Raw genomic sequence first — 27,282 nt, 5'->3', positions numbered from 1 at the left:
ACCTTTTCTTATTTACAGAAATTATATCTGGCCCAAATTTCAACTTCATTATTGACGTAAGGAAATGTTGCTTTTAGCTTTGGAAAATGTAGGCTAATAATCGTTTTTTAACACTAGTCTAGGATAGACTACAGCCATCTATCATGTTTGATGATGACATGTCATTCTGTTAAATTCGTGTCAATTGTTTGACTTCTGTTTTGGTAAGAAAGTCATCTTTGACACTGACAGTTAACGATGCCATGTTTAGGAAGAGGATGATGAGTGAAAGAGATGGGGATGAGACTGGCCAAAAGAGGTGTACTGCGCCCCCGTGTGGAACGTCGACATTGGCAAACGTTAAAAGGACCAGCACAGACGATTTTCATCCAGTTTTGGCTGAAGAATTTTGGCAAATTCTAAAAAAAGGTACAGCCAATTAAAACGCGTCAGTGATTCGTATAGGTTACACAACATATTTGCACTAGAAATGTATTCGACTATTCAAAAGTTAATATGGGCCTATCAATAAAACACATACAGGTGCAAATTGCAAATTAAAATAGAGTTGTGTTTTTTCACATTAAGAGAAAAAACGAAAAAAAGATGAACTACTTAATGAATGAAAAAGTAAATATGTAAAACATTATAAACCGTATAATAATGAAATTGGCAAATGTATAAATTAATTGGCTAATGTAGCCACTGATGTGGGGGCGGAGGGATACGGAGTGACGTCTCTATTCGAAGCTCTGCAGTCAGCTGCGATGTGAGGCATGCACATTCGGTCGAGCAGAGAAACGAGAGGAATACTGCAAGGGAGGAAGAGGGAGTCATAGGGAGAGAATACGGTCAAACACACAATAGCATCATGGCACCCATTGGACTCAAGGCGGTGGTCGGTGAAAGTAAGAATACCTTATTATATTTATACATCCCTTTTTACTATTTGATATGGAATAAACATCCATGGAAACGCATCGATGGGATGCACTGTGCATTTGTCTCGGATGGGGTGGTGAAGTAAATGTGTGGGTGCGTGTTTTTCCCCAGGATGCGGCAGGTTGTTGTGCGCTGATTTACCATTGTGCAACTGTGGTTATCAGCATGCGTCAGGGACCTATACCTGTGTCATTTGTCCCAGAGCTCCAGCGATGCTGATGCGTATTAATATAAACTGCACATGGTTATTCTTCGCGCGCTGCGGCCAATGATCAATGATAAAAATCGAACTCTGCATGAGAAGGTCGAGAAAGACAGATACACCCATAATATACTTCCAATCGGAAATTAAAATACAAACTGTGCGTCATTGGGGTGACATTAGGACACATCGTCTAAAATCATAGGCTGTTCCAGGCCCATGACGTTTATTTAGGCACAATGGAACGTTGTTGGCCTATAACAATTATATAGATGGATTGTAAATGAATATTCTCCATCCAGGAGCGCTGCGTCTACGGGATTCCGCTGTTTCAGCAATGCCTCACCCCTATGATGGATCACCAGTAGCCTACAACACGCTGCGTAGAACGTCATCTTTCAGGTTGAACGGTTCAAACAAGGAAATGTAGGTTGAACAGTCTGATGATAGTCTTGGTCTGCAGTATTAGATAGATAATGGCGGAGGGTGTGTTCTGTCCTCTGTATGGAGCACGGAGATGCTCCATAGATAAAGATAAACCCGGAGATAAATCCGCATTCGGTATGGTAACACCTTTTCGAAATCGGGTTTTACTGTGCTTTCATCCGCATATACAGGAGGCAATGCACATAGACCCACTTGGCCCACGATGAAGGCTACAAGCATATTTTATGCAGCATGAGTAGCAGTTGTAAAACAGCATCGGTGTATGGTTTAAAAATAACCATCGGTGGTTGTTTTTAGACGGACCTGCTACTAGGCCTATTGCCCAATCCCCTGAGGTTGAGGTCCGTGGATGTTGTAGGCCATGTAGGGGCTTTTGGACATCTCTCTCTAACTGTTCAAACGAAATAGCAGTAGGCTATTCAGTAGCATCACAAATCACTGGAAAATGGGTGCGCAGCTTAAACATATACCAGATTTATGACGGGGTGAGGAATTTTCCTCGTCCTGAAGGCTCACTAAATATCGGGCATCATATTGTAAGATAAAACATGTTCTTCTCGGATAATGGCAAGTATGCAGCTACCCCCTTGTCGATAACTCCGTTGCTGTTGATTGCACATTTATCTCCAGAGGTTATGGATGTATAGGCCTAGGCCTAGCCTAGCCGTCAGACCAGTGATACACGAAGCTTTGGAATACCCATGTCCAGTGGGGGTTCTAGCTGGTATGGCTCCCTGGGCGAGCCCCCCCACCCCCAACAAAATAGCACCATTCCGCACTTACTGTTTTTTTATTCAGACATTTGGAACAACACAAATTATAATCATAACATTTAAAACTATATAAATATATGCAAAAAGAAGACAAATACAAACAAATGTGTGTTGATTTGGCACTCGAGCATCAATACGTTACCCATCCCCCAACACTGTCAACCAGGAGTCAAGACTAAACCAATTCACCTTGGAGGTGTGCAGACTGGTTTTATATTATAAACAATTTCGCACAAACCAGAAAAAAATGCAACAATATGTCTGTGAAATTATATATTCACAGTATTATGAATGAATTGTGGATTATTTGGTAGCATTTCGTAGTGTGACTGATTTTACTAATTGCATTAGTTCTGTACAAAGTTAGAGGTGCGCTATGTGATAGATTCCCCCCGCTCCACCTACCTCGGGCTTCCAGTGGGGAGACCTGAGGTCAATTTATCCCCGCCCCATCTCGTACTTCTGAGTGGGAGACCTTCCCAGGCAGTAGCCTGCCTAGCTCACAAACTAGAATCAGGGCACCACCCACTCCGACAAGGTTAATTGACCCATAGTCCCACATGGTGACATGATATCATTGACGTGATGTGCAAATGAGCGATAGAAAACCGATTGCGCAAATGTCACCATTCCCAAAAAATGTGTGCAGGCGCCCCGTGCCGTCCAAGGCAAGATGACATCCTGGGCGGCTGCCCATGTTACCTATACCTAAATCCACTGCCCATGTCACTGATGAACAAGGTATACAAATCGATTACTTCAGTAATGGTAGCGCAATTAGATATGCAAATAATATGAAATAAATTAACCCAACAGCTTGATTCTCAAGAGATCAGGTTAGCCTACGCATTCCAAATATGCAAGCAGGCGTGTATGACCATTGCAACCCAAAAGGCCTACCTTGGTTTGGAGTGTGACTATAGTGAGGACAGCTGAGTCATACGTTTTCAATTTATAGTGGTTTTTAAATGGATGTCATAAAGCTGTAATATGTATAGTATGAATGATATCAGCTCAGTAGTAGATCTGGGTAATTTGGCTGCGGATTAGACCTCGCCAAAACAAAATCCTTTGTAACATTCCATGAGCTAATGACAGTTATGCAATATGGCTTGTTTAAATACAGTACGTTAAATAATAATACACTGGCACATTATGGAACGCCGTTGGGGTCTTTGCGTGTCAAAAAGATACACGTCAAATAACACTATTTGACGCATTTGGCTGGCAAAAACTTAAAAAGCGGTCTCATGTTTTCAAGGTTCGACATGACTTAGTCGTTTGTTGGTGACGAATGAGAAGTTTTTCATATAGTGATTGGCCAACATTTGCATATAGTTTACATATTGTTATTTGACGCGTCAAATAGTGTTATTTGATGTGTATCTTTTTGATGCGCAAAGACCCAAACGGCATTCCATAGTACATTGTCTTGGCTGTAATAAAGGTCTAGACCTACTTCTAAAGTGCAGATTGCATAATAATGTTTGGGAAAGAAAAGGCAGACACAGGATCTCAATGCCTATTGGATTCCTAATTTGCAAAATTACGCCTAACAGGCTGACTACACCGCTCGCGTCGCGTGCGCGAGCGTTGCAAAATAAATGTAGAAATATATATTATTCAATTATTGCACCCACACTGCTCGCGCGTGCCAACGAGCATCTACGTTGCCAAGGGCTAAAATTGAAGTCAGTTCTATCTGTGACGCTGAACGTGGTGGAAGTCCTGCCTCTCCCATCTCCTCATTGCTATATAGAAGCAGGTACCCACATGCCATCTCCTCATTGGTTATACCCACGTGGGTGACTGAAAGACGAACGAGGTCAGTGGCGGTAATGCACCTAATTTATGAAAGTTGCCAATCGCAATATAAAGTCAAGAGAAGAAAAAGCCTAGAAGGAGGAGAGATGACTAGAAACGATTCGGTTGACTGTTTTATGTGTGGATTAATTGTCGGAGTAGAGGACCTTGTGCATTTCAGGTAAAATAACAACTCAATGTTTATCTCAGGACAAATTAGCTAGCAACAGCAAGCTAGCTAAATAGGACAAATTAGCTAGCAAGTGCAAGCTAGCTAGCGAAATTGCCATAAATGTTTAATGCTTTTTGACCTGTCCCCAAATTAATGTAATTGGTTCAGAGTTTGTTTTGATATTTTAACCTGCGTGTCGTGATCGCGTTTGGTGTGGGGACAAAACAAATTTATGCACGATGGCGCACGCGCGCAGCCGGTTTGGGTCAAGAGGGATGTCACACATCCTGTACACACATCATTCAGTTCTCACCCCAGTTATGAGGCTGTATTAATAAAGAGACCGATTTCTTATTTACATGTTGGAAATATGTTGCCTAAAACATGCATTTTAATATTATCACAATGGCGCGGAATTATATGAGAGCCTTTCTGTCAGACTGCGTCTACAGGGTAAGATGTGAGTATTGTATAGTGAGCCTGACACAGCAGAAGAGGGAACAGGGAGTAGGCTAGTCTGTGATCATGACTGTTCATCTAGTGACACGTGCCAGGGAGAGGAACAGCAGACAAACTGGGCCAAGAGTCTGCATCTTACCCGATGATTCATGGTGTTTCTCCTGCTTTGTTATTCCTGCTGCTTGATTGTGTATTTTTAAATCACACAACGTTTTTTTATTGTTTGAATCGCCATGACAGTTCTTCATTCAACTTATTTGACTGGAATCAGTCTTGATTTACAAGATATTAATTCCAGAAGCCAAGGAAATGATGTGTGTGTGTGTGTGTGTCAGCAAACCACTTTCATTCCATTTCATTCAAACATTCCATGAAATTAACATTTGAAAGCAAAGGGGATTCACGACACATGGCCTAGTAAAAGTATCGCTATTAGACCTTTAAAAGGCACTTATATGAGTAATAAAGTATGTACCTGTTGGTAAAGTGTTGTCCTAGTTTCTTTTCATCTATTTCTGACATCTAGTTCATAAGTCCAGTGAATTCTCTCATGTTTTTCGCACACTAGATTGCCCCTTGCCAGACCAATTTTCTTAATTGCACTAATGGCAACCTCTCAGGATTTGGTATCTAATCAAATTAACAGTTTGATGTCATAAGCAATATTTCACCAGTATAAAATACATTGATCGTTCATAAAAACATTGCTAAATATGTCTAACACTTTACCTAAAGTGACAAGTATAATGACTTACTACTTGTTGTAGTGACTCGTGGTCTACAGTGAGAAATAGCTCAAGAGCACCCCACATCCCCATTGGAACTATGACTCCTGCTAAGATCTTGTTGGGCCATCCTTCCAAATCTCCAACAGAACGTAAAGAAGCCTTGGTTTTCCGAGGCTTGCTAAGCTGTTATTTCAAAGTGAATCAGAAGGACAGATAGGTGACTAGGCAGGGAGAGGAGAGGGATGGAAGGAGGCTGGAAAGGAAGAGAGACACCTCTCCCTGTAGGACTTCAGGGTTGACCAGACTCTGCAGTATAGTGAGAGAGAGGCAGTTACTGAACATTTCATTAGCCCACCCCCAGCCCAAGCACTCACCAGCTGCACAGCCCAACACCAGGACACACACATGACCGTGCGCGCAAACTTCTCCACTGACCTTGGGAGAGATACTCAGCCTACCTCACACACACTCATCTGAGCTCATTGTGTGACGCAGTGTCTGCAGCCTGCCACTGTAAACACACACAGACAGACCCAACATTTAATCTGTATTCTAATGGCAGACTACACACGGACTAGACCACTTGAATGCTAGATTAGAATAGTAATGATTATGAGAATTAATGAGCAGTCATAAAATGCCATTCTCCCTGATTAAGAAGCAGTGCTGCACTCTTGGCATTCTCTCAACCAGCTTCACCTGGAATTACTTTTCCAGCAGTCTTGAAGGAGTTCACACATATGCTGAGCACTTGTTGGCTGCTTTCCCTTCACTCTGCGGTCCAACTCATCTTAAATCATAGCGATGGTTTTTGCAACTGCACTTGAAGAAACTATAAAAGTTTCCGAAATGACTGACCTTCATGTCTTAAAGTAATGATGGACTGTCTTTACTCATTGCTTATTTGAGCTGTTCTTGCCATAATATGGACTTGGTCTTTTACCAAATAGGGCTATCTTCTGTATACCAACTCTACCTTGTCACAACACAACTGATTGGCTCAAACGCATTAAGAAGGAAAGAAATTACACAAATTATCTTTTAGCAAGGCACACCTGTTAATTGAAATGCATTCCAGGTGACTACCTCATGAAGCTGGTTGAGAGAATGTGCAAAGCTGTCATCAAGGCAAAGGGTGGCTACTTTGAAGAATCTCAAATATAAAATATATTTTGATTTGTTTAAAACTTTTTTTTGGTTAATACATGATTCCATATGTGTTATTTCATAGTTTTGATGTCTTCACTATTATTCTACAATGTAGAAAATTGTATAAAATAAAGAAAAACCCTTGAATGAGTAGGTGTGTCCAAACTTTTGACCGGTACTGAATATATGTATGTTTTTTTACACACATTTTCTCCTCTCCTTTGCTCCTGACTACATGTGTTGCTATATCAATCAATCAAATTAATTTATAAAGCCCTTCTTACATCAGCTGATGTCACAAAGTGCTGTACAGAAACCCAGCCTAAAACCCCAAACAAACTGCACCTATGTGTACAGAAATACACATGGGTGCATTCATTCTATAGAAATAGAATGAATAGAACGGCCACCCCCATTCAAGTCAATGATGGCATAATGGGTGGGCTGGCAGCCATTGCAAGTGTACACATAGGTGCAGTATATTTTATATTTTGACCTAGGAGCAAAGCAGGAAGTAAAAGCAGGAAGCAAAAGTAGGAAGATTAGGCATACCTACCATCAATATGTTCTGTGATTTGTTGATTCAACTGACATAACAAAAACTACATTCCATAATCCCAGTCAGTACTGGATAGAACTTCAAGGCACCCTCCGCTTGTGTGGAAAACTACCGGTGTTTATCTAGGTTAACCCATTGTCTCACAGCAAAAACGTCACCTTTTTCAAACACAATTTTCTTGTTGTCTGCTTGTTTTAGTCAATTACAAAACAACATTTAAGTAAATACAACATGTCTAAACATGACTTTTCAACATTGCCTGCTACCGAGCGTTCTCACTACTTAGAAAAACATAATATTTTAGGGCTTCTCTCATGCCCCTTTTCATGACGGTGCTAGCAGCTACTTGAGTGAGTGATTGCTAGCTAGCTACCGACCAGAACATTAAGCTAGCCACGACCAACAACACAAGCAACCGAACTATACAGCAGAGGTGTGGACTCGAGTCACATGACTTGGACTCGAGTCAGACTCGAGTCACAAATATGATGACTTGCAACTCGACTTTGACTTTAACACCAATGACTCGTGACTTGAGCCTTATGACTCGACCTGACTTGATACCCTCCCCAAGCCCAAATATAAAAAATTATGCTATTTTAAAAAGTGTGCAGCGCATCAACTCTTCATTTAACGGATTACAGTTTGAATCGGACAGCAGCCAATCAAATTGTGCCAGCTGAGAAAAAGTTGTGCGTGGCAGTGCAGAGGAACGTCGGCGGGTGAATTCAGATGGAGCCCTTGGAAAGATGATACCCCCCCCCAAAAAAAAATTCGGATACAAAGACGACGCTGTATCAACAAAAAACAGATTGCAACTTGCAAAACATGCAGGAAGAAAATTACGCAACAATTTCCAACTTTGTTCGACATTTGAAGCTGTACAAAGAACAGAAAGAACGGTAAGTCGTGGCTAATATAGCCAACAGCTATATATTTTATTACTTTACTAGTGTAGCATGTAGGCTAACGTAATGTTAAATCAATGAGCCTCCACACAGTCAGTCCGTGCGGGAACGTGATCATTGCAACCAAGATTGAGCTACAACTGGCTAGGCAGTTGGACACCTACACCACCCGATGTCACAGGAAGGCCATAAAGATCATCAAGGACAACAACCACCCAAGCCACTGCCTGTTCACCCCGCTATCATCCAGAAGGCGAGGTCAGTACAGGTACATCAAAGCTGGGACCAAGAGACTGAAAAACAGATTCAATCTCAGGGCCATCAGACTGTTAAACAGCCACCACTAACATTGCGTGGCTGCTGCCAACATACTGACTCAACTCCAGCCACTTTAATAATGTAAAAATGTATATAAAAAATGTATCACTAGCCACTTTAAACAATGCCACTTCATATAATGTTTACATACCCTACATTACTCATCTCATATGTATATACTGTACTCTATACCATCTACTGCATCTTGCCATCTTGATGTAATACATGTATCACTAGCCACTTTAAACAATGCCGCTTTATATGTTTACATACCTGACATTACTCATCTCATATGTATATACTGTACTCGATACCATCTACTGCATCTTGCCTATGCTGTTCTGTACCATCACTCATTCATATATTTTTATGTACATATTATTTCATTCCATTACACTGTGTGTATAAGGTAGTTGTTGTGGAATTGTTAGGTTAGATTACTCGTTGGTTATTACTGCATTGTCGGAACTAGAAGCACAAGCATTTCGCTACACTCGCATTAACATCTGCTAACCATGTGTATGTGACAAATAAAATTAGATTTGATTTGGTAGCCTAAATTCTGCCTGATGTTACTGCTGTTCCTAAAACCATTGACATATGTTAGCCTACTGTAACCACAGTGTGTGTGTGTGTGTGTGTTAAGGTTGGGCGATTGTGTACAAGCCTACATCGCCCGATTGCGCTCCATAGCCATCCTCGATAGTCGATCACTATGGGGGGAGGGGGGGGGGGGGGGGTCTTTCTCATGGCTACCCATGTATTTCCATAGAAATATAACGTTTATTTGGAAATAAATAAATAAATATTTTTAAAAGCATTCATGATTTGGGTAAATGTAATATACTAACTATTACTCATGTTAAAAATATGAAATGGTATTACATTTGGTGAGAGCACATTGTGACTTGTTTAGGACTCGAAACTCAAAGTTTAGAACTTGAGACTTGACTTGGGACTTGACTTGGGACTTGAGTGCTAAGACTTGAGACTTACTTGTGACTTGTAAAACAATGACTTGGTCCCACCTCTGGTATACAGCTACAAGTAGTGAGTGGAGTTACAAACGGACTATACTAAACAAGTTGAATGTCTTACCTGTGATGAAATGTTTTCCACACATAGCTACGTGTAGCCGCCTTGGACACCGGGTCCCCACATTTCCCACGCCGAATAGCCTGAAGCCACAGGACTCTTCTCGCAGGCTCTATTTTCCTACGTGGGAGCATTGCTAACCATAGGTCAGGATTTTTGACCTGGTTACATGTGCATTGAAGAACACAGTAGATTTTCGGCACGTTTTGTTATTTCTGTGACGACAAAGTTGGCTCTTTTACTCTGGGGGTCAATGGAAAATAATCGTTGTTTTCCCCAATTTGTGGGCGTGGTCGAGGGGAATTCCTTATTATTACATGAATATCGACTCAGAATATTACATGAGCCACATCAGTTAACATAAATTGAATGAACATTCTACATTACCATGGCCATTATTTTATCACAATACCAGACAGCCATTGTGAGTATACCCGTGAGTTTACCAGCCAGGGTTAGAAGTTCCAAGCCCGTTCTATTCATTCTATTTCTTTTCATTCTATTTCGATGTGTGCTGCTGCTGCATTGTGGGGGGTGTTGCCTAGGCAACCACCGACTTGTTTGCTAGTTTCTTGTTTCAGCAAGGAGGAGCAAAGGTTAATCACATTAAGGGTCCATGTTACCACAGAAACTAACTCAACTGTATGAATGCCTGGCCGTCAGCTGTTTGTAAAAAAAAAAGAATCTAATAATAATAACGCTTATGACAGTTATTTTATTTCCATGATGGTCTACATCCATAACTGTTGTTTACACGGTTATACGGTAATTGTGCCAGTCCCAGTTGCATGCCTTTAAAATAAATGTCTAATGCCAACATTTATATGTTTTTCATGCCAATTGCATAATACATTATACCAGCTATCATTACATAAAACTGTGTTGTAGGAAAATGGAAAATAGATGGAATATAACACCCAGACACACCAAGAGATTGTGGCAGAAAAATACTTCTCAGGTTACCTCAACATACTAAGAATAAGATACTTTCGTGAGGGATTGTTCAGGGTCTTCATCTTGTCTGCGCTTGTTAGAATTAAACCTCTCTATATATTATTTTTCCTCTCACAGTGCCTTGCCCCTTTCCCACTGGTCGTGGCTACAGCAAAGGGTCACACTCACATCCATCCATTTCCTGCTCTGAGAGTCAGCATGACCTACAGCCAGACTCTGACAACACAACCTTTGACCCCAGCTGAGATGTGGACGGGAGTTGTTTCTGCTTGCTTGTTATTCCTGTTCAGTTCTCCTGGGATGTCTCTTAGCTGATCTGGGATCTGTTTGTGTTGTCAGAGTCTGGCTGCAGGTCATGCCCACTCGCTCAGAGCAGGAAATGGATGGATGTGAGTGTGACCCTTTGCTGTAGCCACGACCAGTGGGAAAGGGGCAAGGCATTGTGCAAGTTTGCGTAACGGCAGACTGGGCTCACAGAGCTGACTGACTCGTGGGTGTCTGTAAACGGCAAAGTCTGTGGAAGGGCACTCTGAGACACTCTACTCCTTCTGTTACTGACGATCACGCCAAGGAGAGCAGTAGTCAATATTTATACCTCTAATCGATTTTCCTCTGTTTTTTAAATATTTGTTTTGTATACATGTTATAACTGTGTTTAGTATGCTTAATGAAATATGACCAGGGCATAATTTAACCAAATAATTTAACCAAATGTGTCTATTCTCTTCTTGTATTTTCAAGAGCCATCCAAAATGTCAGCCAGGACCAAACCAGTCGAGTTGCTAATTGTTTTGACTGAGACAATTACGAGTGAATGTGGCTCCTGCTGTGTGCCCTCCAGGACTAGAAGCATAGGTACTCCATGGTCCAGAAGATGAGAGGGAAAATAATATGGGAGGGGCTGTTTCCTGCTTAAAATGGCCGCCTGACTCTTTAAGAGCAGGGGTGTTACATTCCCTGGGACGGATGCTGAGATCTAGAGAAAATGGATCATGTAATCGTAGTCGCTGACCCCCAAGGCAGAACCGGAAGGTAAAGGGTTAAATTCACAGTATTGAGTAGCTAGGGCTAGGCATTGTTTGTTGGGGTCAAGGTTGAGGATTCTTCAGGAGTGGAAGACATAATACACAACCATTACATAACCAATACACATCAATGACACAACAAACAGCCAGCCAACCTCTCAATGAGACTAATTGTTCCGGTGTGGATAAAAGGCTGACAAACCCTGTGCCAAGCATACTCATACTTAATGATAATGTTTGATACCAAAGCATATTGAAGTGGAAAGGATAATGGTCTCTGATATCCTGTTGAATGACTCCTGCTGGAGCCTAGCATTGTGGTATGGGTTGATGTTAATCCTAGCCTAGCATTGTGGTATGGGTTGATGTTAATGCTAGCCTAGCATTGAGGTATGGGTTGATGTTAATGCTAGCCTAGCATTGTGGTATGGGTTGATGTTAATGCTAATGTTGATGCTAAAGCTAGGCTGCTAAAGCGACAGCTGTTCATTATGCTGTGATCTTAGAACACCGCCTCCCTGTGAGGTGAATGGTTGGGGAACATCTGCATATGTCTCAGCCGTTCCAATTCTCTCTGCTGTACTCTGGATGACAAAGTCAGCATCAGGTGAAGGTGACGTGTCCACCTAATTTGAACATATGAGACGTGATGTTTAATATATCTATAAGATGTCAAATTAATTTAGTATTTACAGTGACACATGTCTCAGGCTGAGGACAGCTATGCCTGATTCACCTACAGTTGAAAGAGCTCTGGGTCTAACCCATCCCAGAGCTTACACTGGTCTGGTCAGAGCCACAGACTGACACAAACACTTAGACATGCATAATGTATTACTCTAGTCGACTATTTATGTTTAGTAGCATATGCCAGACTGACCAAATCAAATAACATTTTATTGGTCACATACACATATTTAGCAGATGTTATTGCGGGTGTAGCGAAATGCTTGTGTTCCTAGCTCCAACAGTGCAGTAGTATCTAACAATACACACACATCTCAAAGTAAAAGAATGGAATTAAGAAATATATAAATATTAGGACGAGCAATGTCGTAGTGGCATTGAATAGACTACAGTATATGCAGTGCATTCGGAAAGTATTCAGACCCTTTGACTTTTCCACATTGTGTTACGTGACAGCCTTATTCTAAGTGCTGTGGGGATGTTTTTCCGCGGCAGGGACTGGGATACTAGTCAGGATCGAGGGAAAGACAAACGGAGCAAAGTACAGAGAGATCCTTGATGAACACCTGACCCAGAATGCTCAGGACCTCAGACTAGGGTGAAGGTTCACCTTCCAACAGGACAACGACCTTAAGCACACAGCCAAGACAACGCAGTAGTGGCTTCGGGACAAGTCTCTGAATGTCCTTGAGCGGCCCAGCCAGAGCCAGGCCTTGAACCCGATCGAACATCTCTGGAGAGACCTGAAAATAGCTTTGCAGCGACTCTCCCCATCCAACCTGACAGAGCTTGAGAGGATCTGCAGAGACAAATGGGAGAAACTCCCAAATTACAGGTTTTCCAAGCTTGTAAGCGGTGTCCTGGCTAAATTCCCAATTTGGCCCTCAACCATCACGGTCACCTAATAATCCCCAGTTTACAATTGGCTCATTCATCCCCCTCCTCTCCCCTGTAACTATTCCCCAGGTCGTTGCTGCAAATGAGAACGTGTTCTCAGTCAACTTACCTGGTAAAATAACGGATAAATAAATAAAATAAAAATAAATAAATTGTATCGTCATAGCCAAGAAGACTCGAGGCTGTAATCCCTGCCAAAGGGGCTTCGCAAAGTACTGAGTAAAGGGTCTGAATACATATGTAAATGTTAGATTTAAGTTTTTTTGTTTTTAATACATTTGCAAAGAAAGAAAAAAAAGTTTTTGCTATGTCATTATGGGGTAGTGTGTGTAGATTGATGAGGGGGAAAAACTATTTATTCAATTTTAGAATAAGGCTATAACGTACATTTCTGGGGAAAAAGTCAAGGGGTCTGAATACTTTCCGAATGCACTGTACATATGAAATGAGTAAAACAGTATGTAAACATTATTAAAGTGACCACTGTTCCATTATTAAAGTGACCAGTGATTCCATATCTATGTACATAGGGCAGCAGCCTCTAATGTGCAGGGTTGAGTAACTGGGTGGTAGCCGGGTAGTGACAGTGACTAAGTTCAGGGCAGGGTACTGCGTAGAGGCCAGTTTAAGTCTAAATGCATTGATATAGAAGCTGTTTTTCAGTCTCTCGGTCCCACCTTTGATGTACCTGTACTGACCTCGCCTTCTGGATGTTAGCGGGGTGAACAGGCCGTGGCTCGGGTGGTTGGTGCCCTTGATGATCTTTTTGGCTTTCTTGTGACATCGGGTGCTGTAGGTGTGCTGGAGGGCAGGCAGTGTACCCCTGGCGATGCGTCGGGCAGACCGCACAACCCTCTGAAGAGCCCTGCGGTTGAGGGCGGTGCAGTTACTGTACCAGGTGGTGATACAGCCCGACAGGATGCTCTCAATGGTGCATATGCAAACGTTTGTGAGGGTCTTAGAGGCCAATTTCTTCTGCCTCCTGAGGTTGAAGAAGCTCCTGAGGTTGAAGACAGTTGTGCTTTCTTCACACTGTCTGTGTGGGTGGACCATTTCAGATTGTCAGGGATTTGTACCCAGAGGAACTTGACGTTTTTCACGTTCTCCACTGTGGTCCCATCGATGTGAATGGGGGCGTGCTCCCTCTGATGTCTCCTTAAGTCTACGATCAGCTCCTTTATTTTGTTGACGTTGAGGGAGAAGTTATTTTCCTGGCACCACTCCACCAGGGCCCTCACCTCCTCCCTGTAGGCTGTCTCGTCATTGTTAATAATCAGGCCTACTACTGTTGTGTTGTCTGCAAACTTGATGATTGAGTTGGAGGCGTGCGTGGCCACGCAGTCATGGGTGAGCAGGGAGTACAGGAAGGGGCTCAGCATGCACCCTTCTGGGGCCCCTGTGTTGAGGATCAGCATAGTGGAGCTGTTGTTTCCTACATTCACCACCTGGGGGGCGGCCCGCCAGGAAGTCCAGGACCCAGTTGCACAGGGCAGGGTTCAGACCCAGGGCCCCGAGCTTAATGATGAGCTTGGAGGGTACTATGGTGTTGAAGGCGGAGCTGTAGTCAATGAACAGCATACTGTACATAGGTATTCCTCTTGTCCAGATGGGATAGGGCAGTGTGCTGTGCGATGGTGATTGCATCGTCTGTGGATCTATTGGGGCAGAAAGCAAATTTCAGTGGATCTAGGGTGTCAGGTAAGGTAGAGGTGATATGATCCTCAACTAGCCTCTCAAAGCACTTTGTGTTGACAGAAGTGAGTGCTACAGGGCGATAGTCATTTAGTTCAGTAACCTTTGCTTTCTTGGGTACAGGAACAATGGTGGACATGTTGAAGCAAGTGGGGACAGCAGACTGGGATAGGGAGAGATTGAATATGTCCGTAAACACTCCAGCCAGCTGGTCTGCGCATGCTCTGAGGACACAGCTAGGGATGCAGTCTGGGCCGGCAGCCTTGCGAGGGTTAACACGCTTAAATGTCTTACTTACGCTGGACACGGAGAACGATAGCTCACAGTCCTTGGAGACTCCTGTCTGTGACTGTGCGAGGCTGTTAGCCTCTACTCTGCTGGTTAGCCTCTCTACTCTACTCTGCTCTACTCTGTGTTTGTTAAACTAAAGTGACTGTCCAGTGAAAATCTCACTTTTAAAAGTTAATATTCTGTTAACTCATACATCATACCCAAATAATGTTGTTGACTCATCCTATACTAGTATTTGTGGCCAAAGCATAAATTGGAGAAAAAACAGATAAAAAACCCAACTTCAAACTTGTATCTCAAACAGACCGTTTCAAAAATTTGAAGGATGAGCCGGCCAATTAGCTGTTTACTCGCATGAATATTTTTAATAACTGCTGTACGCCCACACCATTCTGTTGTTGGGGTACGCCATCACCATTCCAACACAGAAAACCTGCTTTTATCATACTTAATTAAAACATATTGTAATCAATTACACTCAATTACACTGTACAATTACATATTTCATAGAAATCTGGAAACACTGGACAGTTGCTTTAAGTTTCATTCCCTCCTCTCAGACTGCCTGCTATGTGACTGTACTGTTATGCCACACAGGGGGGTCAAGGGAGAGCCAGAACAATCCCAGAACAGCATCCTGTCTGCTGAAATGGTTTCCTGTGGCATAGCCTAGAAAGAGCTGGAAATAGACAAGAGCTGAATAAGCGATTCACTCTCAGCTATTCCCCACAAAGACTACAACTAAATGAGCATGTCTATTCCAAGGTTGTCCTCTTTCCCTATGGAGCTCAGATAAGTATCCTCTTTCTCAGATCATCTACATCATGGTCACATCAGGGCAGCTACGTCTAGAGTGCTGCTTTCCTGTACAGACCTAACCCCCTGGCTTTGAGTGGTCTGTGCTTAAAGGGATAGTCCACCTAAATGGCCCTATACATAGACTGCTTACAGGGTAAGAAAACAAATGTAATTTTGTAATTTAACCATGAGGTGAATGTTGTCTACACAAATGACTATTGGCAGCATTTACCCAACAAATCCACTTCATTCTCTGAAAGGCCCTGCAGTCTCCACACAGCCCATTCACACACACATCCTGTTTAATCTGTGATTATCCGTCTGTATCTCTGTGTACACCTAGATGTTGGGCACTGCTGATCCAAAGGGCTTAGCAGTTTAATACCGTTTTATATGGTGATACTGCAAAACATTAAAGAGAGTCATCCTAAATGGATTTCTCCCAATACTGCAGCCAGATGGCCAACAACAGTGATCGGGCTAATAGTGGCATCGCCACACAAACATGGCCGCCTGCCTTGGCCTGATCCACAGACAACCTATGGGATTAGTCCATTCGTACTGCAGCAGAGGAGAACTGCGGCCAATGGCAGTCAACCAAAAATAATTGATTTGTTGTTGTTTTCATTCAGAGAATCAATTGCATCTGGCAAGAATTTGTCTTCTCTGCGTATTGGATAATACATTTGATTCTTTAGTTCTGTTATGGAAGCCATTCTGGAATGTAACTGCATAAGAAGGCATCATCTGTGTTTCAAGATGCATTTGACTCATGTGTAGCAGCAGCCCTCCATTTTGCTAGCTACAGTGTAAGCACAGGAGCCTGCTGAGGGGCGGACGGCTCATAATAATGGCTGGAACGTAGCAAATTGAATGGCATCTGTGACAGTATTGCGTTTAGAGGTAGGTGAAGGGGTCAGGCGCAGGAGAGCAGAAATGCGTAATTTTAATGGGCAAGTCCACCAAATACAGGTAGGCACAATACAAAAATAAAACGCCCTCGACAACAGAGAAACCCGTTACTCATGAAAGGTGGAACAAACAAAGCTCCTAAATGTATACACACTCAGTATAAACACGTGAAAAAAAAATGGGCACAACCTAACCGAGCAACATCACAATAAATAATCCCGCACAAACCTAGGCAGGCAACAGGGTAAATTATGCACACAGAAATTAAGGCAAATGAAACAAGGTGTGAAAGAACCAAAGACAAAACAAACAGAAAAGGAAAAAAGGATCGGTGATGGCTAGTAGGCTGGCGACCCCGCCCGAACAGGGAGAGGAACTATCTTCGGTGGAAGTCGTGACAGTACCCCCCCCCCCCCCAAAGCGCGGCTCCCTCAGCGCGCCGACCCCGGCCTCGAGGACGACCCGGAGGACGAGGCGCAGGGCGATCCGGATGGAGGCGGTGAAACTCCCTCAGCATAGATGGGTCTAATACGTCCTCCACCGGCACCCAGCATCTCTCCTCCGGACCGTACCCCTCCCAATCCACGAGGTACTGAAGGCCCCTCACCCGACGCCTCGAGTCCAGTATGGACCGAACTGCATACACCGGCGCCCCCTCGATGTCCAGGGGGGGCGGAGGGACCTCCCGCACCTCAGCTTCTTGAAGCGGACCAGCCACCACCGGCCTGAGGAGAGACACATGCAACGAGGGGTTAATACGGTAATAAGGGGGAAGCTGTAACCTAAAACACACCTCGTTTATTCACCTCAGGACTTTAAACGGCCCCACAAACCGCGGACCCAGCTTCCGGCAGGGCAGGCGGAGGGGCAGGTTTCGGGTCGAGAGCCAGACCCGGTCCCCCGGTGCCTCGCTGCGGTGGCGGTCAGCGCTACCTTCTGCATCCCTTCGGCCCGTTTAAGGTACCCGTGGGTGGCCTCCCAGGTCTCCCTCAAACACCTCACCCAATTGTCCACCACAGGAGCCTCGGTCTGGCTCTGATGCCATGGTACCAGGACCGGCTGATACCCCAGGTTCGTAGAGGAGTGGTGGAGTGAGTTCTGGGCCATTTCTGCCCATGGGATGAACTTCACCTACTCCCCTGGCCGGTCCTGGCAATACAACCGCAGAAACCTACCCACATCCTGGTTCACTCTCGCCACTTGCCCATTACTCTCGGGGTGAAAACCCGAGGTAAGGCTGACCGAGACCCCCAAACGTTCCATGAACGCCTTCCACACCCTGGACGTGAACTGGGGACCCAGATCAGAAACAATGTCCTCAGGCACACCGTAGTGCCGGAAGACGTGAGTAAACAGGGCCTCCGCACTCTGTAGGGCCGTAGGGAGACTTAGAAAACCGATCCACAACGACCAGGATCATGGTGTTGCCCTGTAACGGAGGCAGATCGGTCAGGAAGTCAACCGGCAGCTGTGACCAAGGCCGCTGTGGAACGGGAAGGGGTTGTAACTTCCCTCTGGGCAGGTGCCTAGGAGCCTTGCACTGAGCGCACACCAAGCAGGAGGACACATAAACCCTCACGTCCTTGGCCAAAGTGGACCACCAGTACTTCCCACTAAGACATCGCACCGTCCTACCGATCCCCGGATGACCAGAGGAGGGAGACGTGTGAGCCCACCAGATCAGCCTGTCACGAACCTCCAGCGGAACGTACACCCGTCCAGCTGGACACTGTGGTGGAGTAGGCTCTACACGCGATGCTCGCTCGATGTCTGAGTCCACCTCCCACCTCACTGGTGCCACCAGACAAGAGGCCGGAAGGATGGGAGTAGGATCGATGGACCGCTCCTCCAGATCATACAGTCGGGACAGTGCGTCTGCCTTAGTGTTCTGGGAACCTGGTCTATATGAGATAGTAAACCTAAATCGGGTGAAAAACATAGCCCACCTTGCCTGACGAGGGTTCAGTCTCCTCGCCGCCCGTATGTACTCCAGATTACGGTGGTCAGTCCAGATGAGCAAAGGTTGTTGAGCCCCCTCAAGCCAATGTCTCCACACCTTCAGAGCTTTGACGACAGCCAACAACTCCCGATTCCACACGTCATAGTTTCGCTCCGCCGGGCTCAGCTTCCTCGAAAAGAAAGCATAGGGGTGGAGCTTCGGTGGCATACCCGAGCGCTGTGAGAGCACGGCTCCAATCCCAGCCTCGGACGCATCCATCTCCACTATGAATGCCAAAGAGGGATCCGGATGAGCCAGCACGGGAGCCGAGGTAAACAGAGCCTTCAGGCAACCAAAAGCTCTGTCCGCCTCAGCCGATCACCCCAGACGCACCGGCCCCCCCTTCAGCAGTGATGTAATGGGAGCAGCCACCTGCCCAAAACCCCGGATAAACCTCCGGTAGTAGTTGGCAAACCCTAAAAACCGCTGCTCCTCCTTTACCGTGGTTGGCCAATTATGCACGGCTGCAATGCGGTCACACTCCCATCACCAACCCTGATGTGGAAATGCGATACCTTAGGAAGGAGACGGACTGTTTGAAGAACAAGCATTTCTCAGCCTTGAAGTACAGGTCATGCTCCAACAGTCGCCCAAGTACCTTGCGCACCAGAGACACATTGCGGCACGTGTAGCGGAATAGACCAGAATGTCATCAATATAAACCACCACACCCTGCCCGTGCAGGTCCCTGAGAATCTCGTCTACAAAAGATTGGAAGACTGCTGGAGCATTCTTCAACCCGTACTTGACGAGGTACTCATAATGGCCGGATGTGGTACTAAACGCTGTCTTCCACTCATCTCCCTCCCGGATACGCACCAAGTTATACGCGCTCCTGAGATCCAGTTTTGTGAAAAAGCGTGCCCCGTGAAATGACTAAATCACCGTGGCAATGAGAGGTAACGGGTAACTGTACCCCACCGTGATGGAATTTAGACTTCTATAGTCAATGCACGGATGCAGACCTCCCTCCTTCTTCTTCACAAAAAATAAACTCGAGGAGGCAGGTGATGTGGAGGGCCGAATGTACCCCTGCCCCAGAGATTCAGAGACATATGTCTCCCTAGCCACCGTCTCCTCCTGTGACAGGGGATACACGTGACTCCTGGGAAGTGCAGCGTCTACCAGGAGATTTATCGCACAATCCCCTCATCGATGAGGTGGTAATTGGGTCGCCTTCTTTTTACAGAAGGCGATAGCCAAATCGGCATATTCTGAGGGAATGCGCATGGTGGAGATTTGGTCTGGACTTTCCACCGTCGTTGCACCGATGGAAACCTCTACACACCTGCCTGAGCACTCCTCTGACCACCCCTTTAGAGCCCTCTGTTGCCACGAAATCTTGGGGCTGTGATGGGCCAACCAGGGGATCCCCAGCACCACCGGAAACGCAGGAGAATCAATGCGGAAGAGACTAAATCTCTCCTCATGACTCTCCTGCGTAACCATGCCCAGTGGAGCCGTGACCTCCCTGACTAGCCCTGACCCTAATGGTCGGCTATCTAAGGCGTGCACTGGGAAGGGTTTGTCAAGCTGAACAAGGGGGATCCCTAAACTATGCGCAAAACCGTGGTCAATAAAATTCCCTTCTGCGCCTGAATCTACTAGCGCCTTATGCTGGGAATGAGGGGAGAATTCAGGAAAAGAAATTAACACATACATGTGACCAACAGGGGGCTCTGGGTGAGCCTGGTGCCAACTCACTTGGGGTGTCCGAGCAGTGCTCGGCCTGGCATCTCGACTCCCAGAAGGACCCCTCCAGCACCGGTCAGCAGTGTGCCCTCTACGACCACAGCTGGTACAGGAAAGGGCTCCTCCTCCGGTCGCCCTCGCTGCAGCACCTCCTAGCTCCATGGGCATTGGAGTGGAGGGGCTGGGGGATGAAACTGACAGGACCCGATCCGGACATCCGCGGGTCGCCAGCAAGTTGTCCAACCGAATGGACATGTCTATCAGCTGGTCCAAGGAGAGGGTGGTGTCTCTACAGGCTAGCTCTCTACGGACGTCCTCGCGCAAACTGCACCTATAGTGATCAATCAGGGCCCTGTCGTTCCATCCCGCGCCAGCGGCCAAGGTCCGGAACTCTAGAGCGAAGTCCTGTGCGTTCCTCTTCTCCTGCCTTAGATGGAACAGACGTTCACCTCAGGTGGGTGGTCGAACACGGCCCGAAAGCAGCGGGTGAACTCTAGGTAGTGGTCCCTCGCCGAGTCTGGATCGTTCCACACCGCGTTGGCCAACTCCAGAGCTTTGCCTGAGAGGCAGGAGACGAGGGCATTCACGCTCTCAACTCCCGAAGGAGCCGGGTGAACGGTTGCCAGGTATAGCTCCATCTGGAGTAAGAACCCCTGGCACCCGGCCGCCGTCCCATCGTACTCCCTCGGGAGCGCGAGTCGAATACCACTGGGACCAGGCAACGAAGGAGAGGGTTGTGGGACTGGTTGGAGTGTGGCTGGTGGAGGTGTAGGAAGGCCACCTCTCTCCCATCTTTCCATCGTCGCCATCACCTGATCCATCGCGGTCCCCAGCCGGTGTAACACTGCCGTGTGGTGTTGAACGCGCTCCTCCATAGATGTTGGGAGCGCGTCAGCTCCTGGTGCGGTCCATCGAACTGGTGCGGGATTCTGTGACAGTATTGCGTTTAGAGGTAGGTGAAGGAGTCAGGCGCAGGAGAGCAGAGATGTCCGAGATGCGTAATTTTAAATGGGCAAGTCCACCAAATACAGGTAAGGCACAATACAAAAATAAAACGCCCTCGACAACAGAGAAACCCGTTACTCACGAAAGGAGGAACAAACAAAGCTCCTAAATTTATACACACTCAGTATAAATGCGTGAAACAAAAATGGGCACAACCTAACCGAGCAACATCACAATATAAATAATCCCGCACAAACCTAGGCAGGCAACAGGGTAAATTATACACACAGAAATTAAGGCAAATGAAACCAGGTGTGAAAGAACCAAAGACAAAACAAACAGAAAAGGAAAGAAGGATGGAAGCATATTGGAAGCATATTTTAGAAGCATATTTTTGGAAGCATATTTTAGTGTCCGCGTGCTCTGTGGTTGATAGAGGGGCGGCAGGTAGCCTAGTGGTTAACTGACTTACCTAGTCAAAAATAAATAAATAGAAGCATATTTCAGTGTGCTCTGATGTTGATAGAAGCATATTTTAGTGTTAATGTGCTCTTTGGTTGATCTGGAAGTGAATACTTGTGTAGATCCTCCATAGCGGAATAACTCTTCTTCAGCCTTGTTCCCAGAGGCATGATTATAAGTGTGAGAGAGTCCTCATTTGTGTCCTGTGCTCGACTGTCACTCATCACTATATGGAAACAATCTGATTCCTGTCAATGAATCAAATCAGAGAAAATTACTGTATATTATTAACCAGTACTGTACGCTCAAATCTTCATGTGAGTGGTTTTGACATTGAAAATGACTCAAAGAAAATCATATCAACTGACATTGGAAGGTTGCACACGGTGAAGAAGCATGTGAAGTAAAGAATGTTCTGACCTGTTCGTCTCCTCTCTTCTCCTTCACAGAGATTATGAACGATGTCATCAAGAAGGTGAAGAAGAAGGGGGAATGGAAGGTGAGAGGCCCATTAGTATTTGTCTTTGTTATACTGCAGTTTAAGCTTTTTTTCTATTCTGTTAATCAGGATTTCTCAGGCTTTGTTGACCGAAAACACTTGACAGAGTTCATTCCCACGATGGAAAGATAAAAGTGAAATTGTTCAGTGAAACATAGAGCCTTTGGTCTAATTGTGAACATTTCGTTGTGTATTATCGTAAATATTACCTGGAGTTTTTATTTGGTGTCACCAGGCACCTAGAAAAATATTCACCCAGATAATACATTGAATGGCAAAATTATATTTGTGCCGTCCGGCTGTTGTTACATTGTATCGTTATTTGAGCAACATACATCACAAGCAAAGAGGATACATTGTATGATTTCACCTCACCTGTGAGAGTGAAGAGGAAATTCAGCAACTTTTTGAGGAGAGTGGAAGTTGATAAAATCCCTCTTTATTGTTAAAAGTAAAACCTACAGGTCCATACTTGAGAACATTGAGAAAAAGTTTAACTTTAAACTTTTTCTAGTCTCAAAATCCACACCAGACAATTAAAATTGTCAACGTAGTTGCACATGATAGACCGTTACGCTAGTTTTTCCCATCAGATAACCCAGCACACTCAGGTCTTGCTAACAAGACCAGCTGGACATATTTTGCATCAGCCAATTACAACTGTTGATGTAGTTAGTTTTTGAACACAGTCATGAAAGTGTCCGTAACAGGCACAAAAACAGCATGAATAGCTCACAGTGTAGCAAGCCTGGCTCCTGGTAATTTTCACAGTTTGTGGCAACTTCGAATCCCAGGTGAGATATAGTTTTTTCCTTTGAAGTATAGAATTACATTTATTGTGATTAGTGTGTTGCGAAGGGAAGTGCACCAAGATTACAAATATGTCACCCACCGCCTGGATTTGGTCCTATGTAGAAAAATTTGAAATTGTGTTTTTTACATTGGATAAAAGTAGAGAGCTAGGAAATGGTATATAATACACTGCAGTTGAGGAACAATGGGAAAGTAATTCTGCTTTGAAGTTGATAAACTTGTAACCCCACTTTTGAGAAAATGGCCCGTGAATGTTTTGGTACACTTACCGGAGAGCTCTTCCTTGTCTAAACCATTCAGTATTGTTCACATCCTCTTAAGCCATAGCCCCACCCATCTCTTTAAGGATTCACATGTGAGGCCATGTGCTAAACAGAGTGAATAAGGTAGTGTAGTAAACAACCAAAGCTTTCAGGACTAAAAGTGGTGAAAGTAGTAGAAAAAAGTAGTAGTAAAAATACACTTTATCTAGTCCTTGGCCTATATCCTAATCTGACTTTGTTGCAGGTCATGTTGTTCTTCACATTACTGTCTCTGGTAAACACATACTATAAGTTTATTGGTCACATGCACAGGATACAGGATGTGTAAACGGTACAGTGAAATGGTTACTTGCATAATGGAGTCTTTTGTTTAGACATGTAGCTAACTAAACAATTAACCATAATCCTAACTCATGATACTATGCATGCACCATGCATGAATCTGCAGGTAGCTAAAGCTAACCAACTAGGTTCAATATTAGCTAGCTAGCTAACATTAGGTTATAACTAGCAATGCAAATGGCTTTCTGAGATATAAAACATTTATATTACTACACAGATCATTCACATAACGTTAGCTAGTGAGCCAGCCAGCTAATGTTAGCTAGCTAACAGTATGCTTTAACTTGCAATGAAAACAACTTTCTGACAAAATTAGAAATGTATGATATCTGAAAATGTAGCTAGACGCTTATCCGTATACATGGATGAACGCTTCTCCATCTGTCACAGATGCCATGGTTGCCCTTAGTTTGAAGATGTAATCCGGAGACAGGTGTTTTATACAACAGCCTCCTGTGTTCTCTTTTCAACTCCCTCTGTATTTCATCTCTCTGCTTCCAATGGGTGTTCCAGGGATTTCAAAACTTCTTCCGTGACAACAACACTGTTGATCACCATTTTTTTTATGAGGACAGTGATGGGGAAGACTCTACAATGTCTGGTTCAATGAAAATGTTTTTACCTAAATCAGGGATTTCTTCATCATCTGATTAGTTTTCAGAGTCGGAGAGAGTCAACATGGCACGATCATCCTCCAGAAAGTAGACCATCGCTATTAACCTCAGCGCTATTAACTTCAGTGCAGCAATGCAACACTTTTTCACTTCTTCATGATATCTTTCAAAAAAAGCTGCGGTAGAAAGGATTATCCACACATTCTGACCAGCTCATGTTATAGACAGAAACATGCTACATGTTATCATCCATTATCTCAGCCAATCATGGCTAGCGGGAAGGTTCCTTTATTTTTCCATGGCTAAAGCAACTAGACTCCTAATTTAACAATTTTTGTATTTAAAGATTTGTATTTAAAGATGGCATACAAGTTTGTTATTAAGGCACATGAATGTTCACATGTTCCAGAAGTCATTTCTGTCAAAATGTATTTTGATTTAAAATAATATTTATATTAAAAAAAAAACTTTCACATGCCTCTCCCATGAAGTAGTTACATGCAACATACGCCTAGCTTCTTGAAACGGGATACATATATTTAATGAGGAGCTTCTTGGAGTCTCTTGGGTAGTGTAGTGCTGCCGGAGCGCACCAGAGCGACACCACTTTTCAGAATGGTGGTCGTTTAATAAAGTTCAGATCAAGCTGAATCAATGTCTCGCAATATATTTGAATGATTCATTAGTATTCGACACAGGCCTAGCATACTGACTATAATATCATATTAAAGGGTTGCTGTTAGACCAAAAACACCACTTAATTTCTTATTTAGGCGACACTCACATATACAACATTTGATATGCATTATTATAATAATCCCCTCACGTATGCGTTATTTGAATTCAGCATAGACGACCAGGAGTGAATTTTTTTTTTTTCCTTAATAAAAAAGCTTGATGCGAAGGTACCTTGAACCCATGATTACTGTACCCTGAACATTCACTGTTAACCACCATAGTGGTATACACCACATGACAGCTATTTGACAACACCATAAGGCTCTTCGACTTACACTACCGTTCAAAAGTTTGGGGTCACTTAGAAATGTCCTTGTTTTTGAAAGAAAAGCAAAAAAAAATTGTCCATTTAAAATAGCCAAAAAATATATGACTACTTCTGATCAAATTGATCAGAAATACAGTAGACATTGTTAATGTTGTATAATGACTAGAAAAGGGCTTCTGGATAGCTACATCAAAAGTAGTCATATAGGCTATCTAAATTAATTTAAATCAATCTCTTTTTCTGGTGCTCCTCAATACTGTGTGATGCTCCTGACATGTTTAAGTTGGGTGCACTGCACCAGTGCTACCAATGAAACATTTGAATATGATTAGAGTCCTAACCTTGTTTTCCAAAACCTCTGTCTTACTCCTTCCTCTATCTCACTCTCCCTGGTTTCTCATTGTTTTCTCTTCCCGGTCTCAGGCGTTGATTGTGGACCAGCTGAGCATGAGGATGCTATCCTCCTGCTGCAAGATGACAGACATCATGTCAGAGGGCATCACCAGTAAGCACTCTGCTCTATTTAAACCTCATCAGCCTCTATTGTTATACTGTATGTGTGACCGGTGTAGATTGCCTCTGCGTTGTGTTTTGATTGGCTTACATACGACCAAAAGATCAGGGTTGGTGTGGGTCTTTTATTCTCTGATAATGACAGGACAAACGTCCATGAACAAATGCCGTGCTGCCCTAATACGCCAAACTCCTCTCTTACACATGGGTACAGTAAACAGGGCATATAACAATAAGCTCATGAATGACAACATTGTAAGACAAATGCAATTTACATTATGAAAGAGAAATGCACTGTATAGCCTACAGGCCTAGACTAGCCAACTTTCTCAATAACAGCCAGGCATTTACGTACAGTACAGTACAGTACATGACATGCACTTGCAAACTAACAGTTAAATATCGTCAACATAACTTGACAAACAAAAACACATGACATACCTGATAATGACAGGAAAAACTTCCATGAACAAATACTTAGCTGCCCTAATACACCAAACTTCTCTGCAAAGTACAAATTAACATGAATATCCCAATATATTGGGGGGAGACCATTATAATGTAAGTGACCATATAAACTCATTATAAGTGTTGTAACATATATGATTGATTATGATTTCATGGGGAAATGTTTCAGTAACCCAAGGAGGGGGGGGGGGGGGGCAGAAGGAGAGTGAAGTGTGCAACTTACAACAACAAAAGGAATGTACACTAGTATCAGGCATGGGAACTATTCAGGTATTGTGTAATTATACATGAAATTCAACACTTGTTACATATGCACTGTAGCTACCATTTGGCTACCATGACTCAGTCATCAGCTAACATGATATAACCACCTCTCTCTCTCTCTCTACCTCTATCTCTCTCTCTATCTCCCCCCTAGTTGTGGAGGACATAAACAAGCGGCGAGAGCCTCTTCCCACCCTGGAGGCCATTTACCTGATTACCCCCACGGACAAGGTACACACACACACCATCATCTCCCTCTCACAGTCTATATTTAGAACACTGGCTCTGGCAGCTTTCTGTTCTCACTGTACACAGAGACCATATGCCACCATTCTGTATAAGATGGTACCCAAACCCAGGGTTGTTGACTCAGCCTACGCAAACCACACAATACTCATGTGTGTCTGTGGACAGGATCTCTAGCTGACTGCACTCTACCTTCCTTCCTTCTACCAGTTTTACTCTCTACCTCTCCCATCCTTATTCAAACACGTACAGTACATGCAGGCACACGCTGACAGACACACGCTGACACACACACACACACACACACACACACACACACACACACACACACACACACACACACACACACACACACACACACACACA

The 27,282-nt window shown here is 44.1% G+C and overlaps 1 protein-coding gene across 1 annotated transcript in view; it reads left to right on the top strand.

The window, feature by feature from the left end:
* Window positions 1-776: 776 nt before the first annotated feature.
* Window positions 777-27,282, top strand: part of LOC120021253 (syntaxin-binding protein 1-like) — a 46,795-nt gene continuing 20,289 nt past the window's right edge. Inside the window, exons 1-4 of the mRNA XM_038964923.1 lie at window positions 777-887; window positions 22,338-22,387; window positions 25,849-25,930; window positions 26,825-26,901. Of these exons, the coding sequence (XP_038820851.1) occupies window positions 851-887; window positions 22,338-22,387; window positions 25,849-25,930; window positions 26,825-26,901 (246 nt within the window). The 5' untranslated portion in view covers window positions 777-850. The remainder of the gene's footprint in view (window positions 888-22,337; window positions 22,388-25,848; window positions 25,931-26,824; window positions 26,902-27,282) is intronic.

The sequence above is a fragment of the Salvelinus namaycush genome, chromosome 26 (genome assembly GCF_016432855.1).
Source record: "Salvelinus namaycush isolate Seneca chromosome 26, SaNama_1.0, whole genome shotgun sequence".
In the NCBI taxonomy this organism is placed as follows: domain Eukaryota; kingdom Metazoa; phylum Chordata; class Actinopteri; order Salmoniformes; family Salmonidae; genus Salvelinus; species Salvelinus namaycush.
Note: the sequence above shows the minus strand (reverse complement) of the source record. Positions and strands in the feature narration are given on the sequence as shown.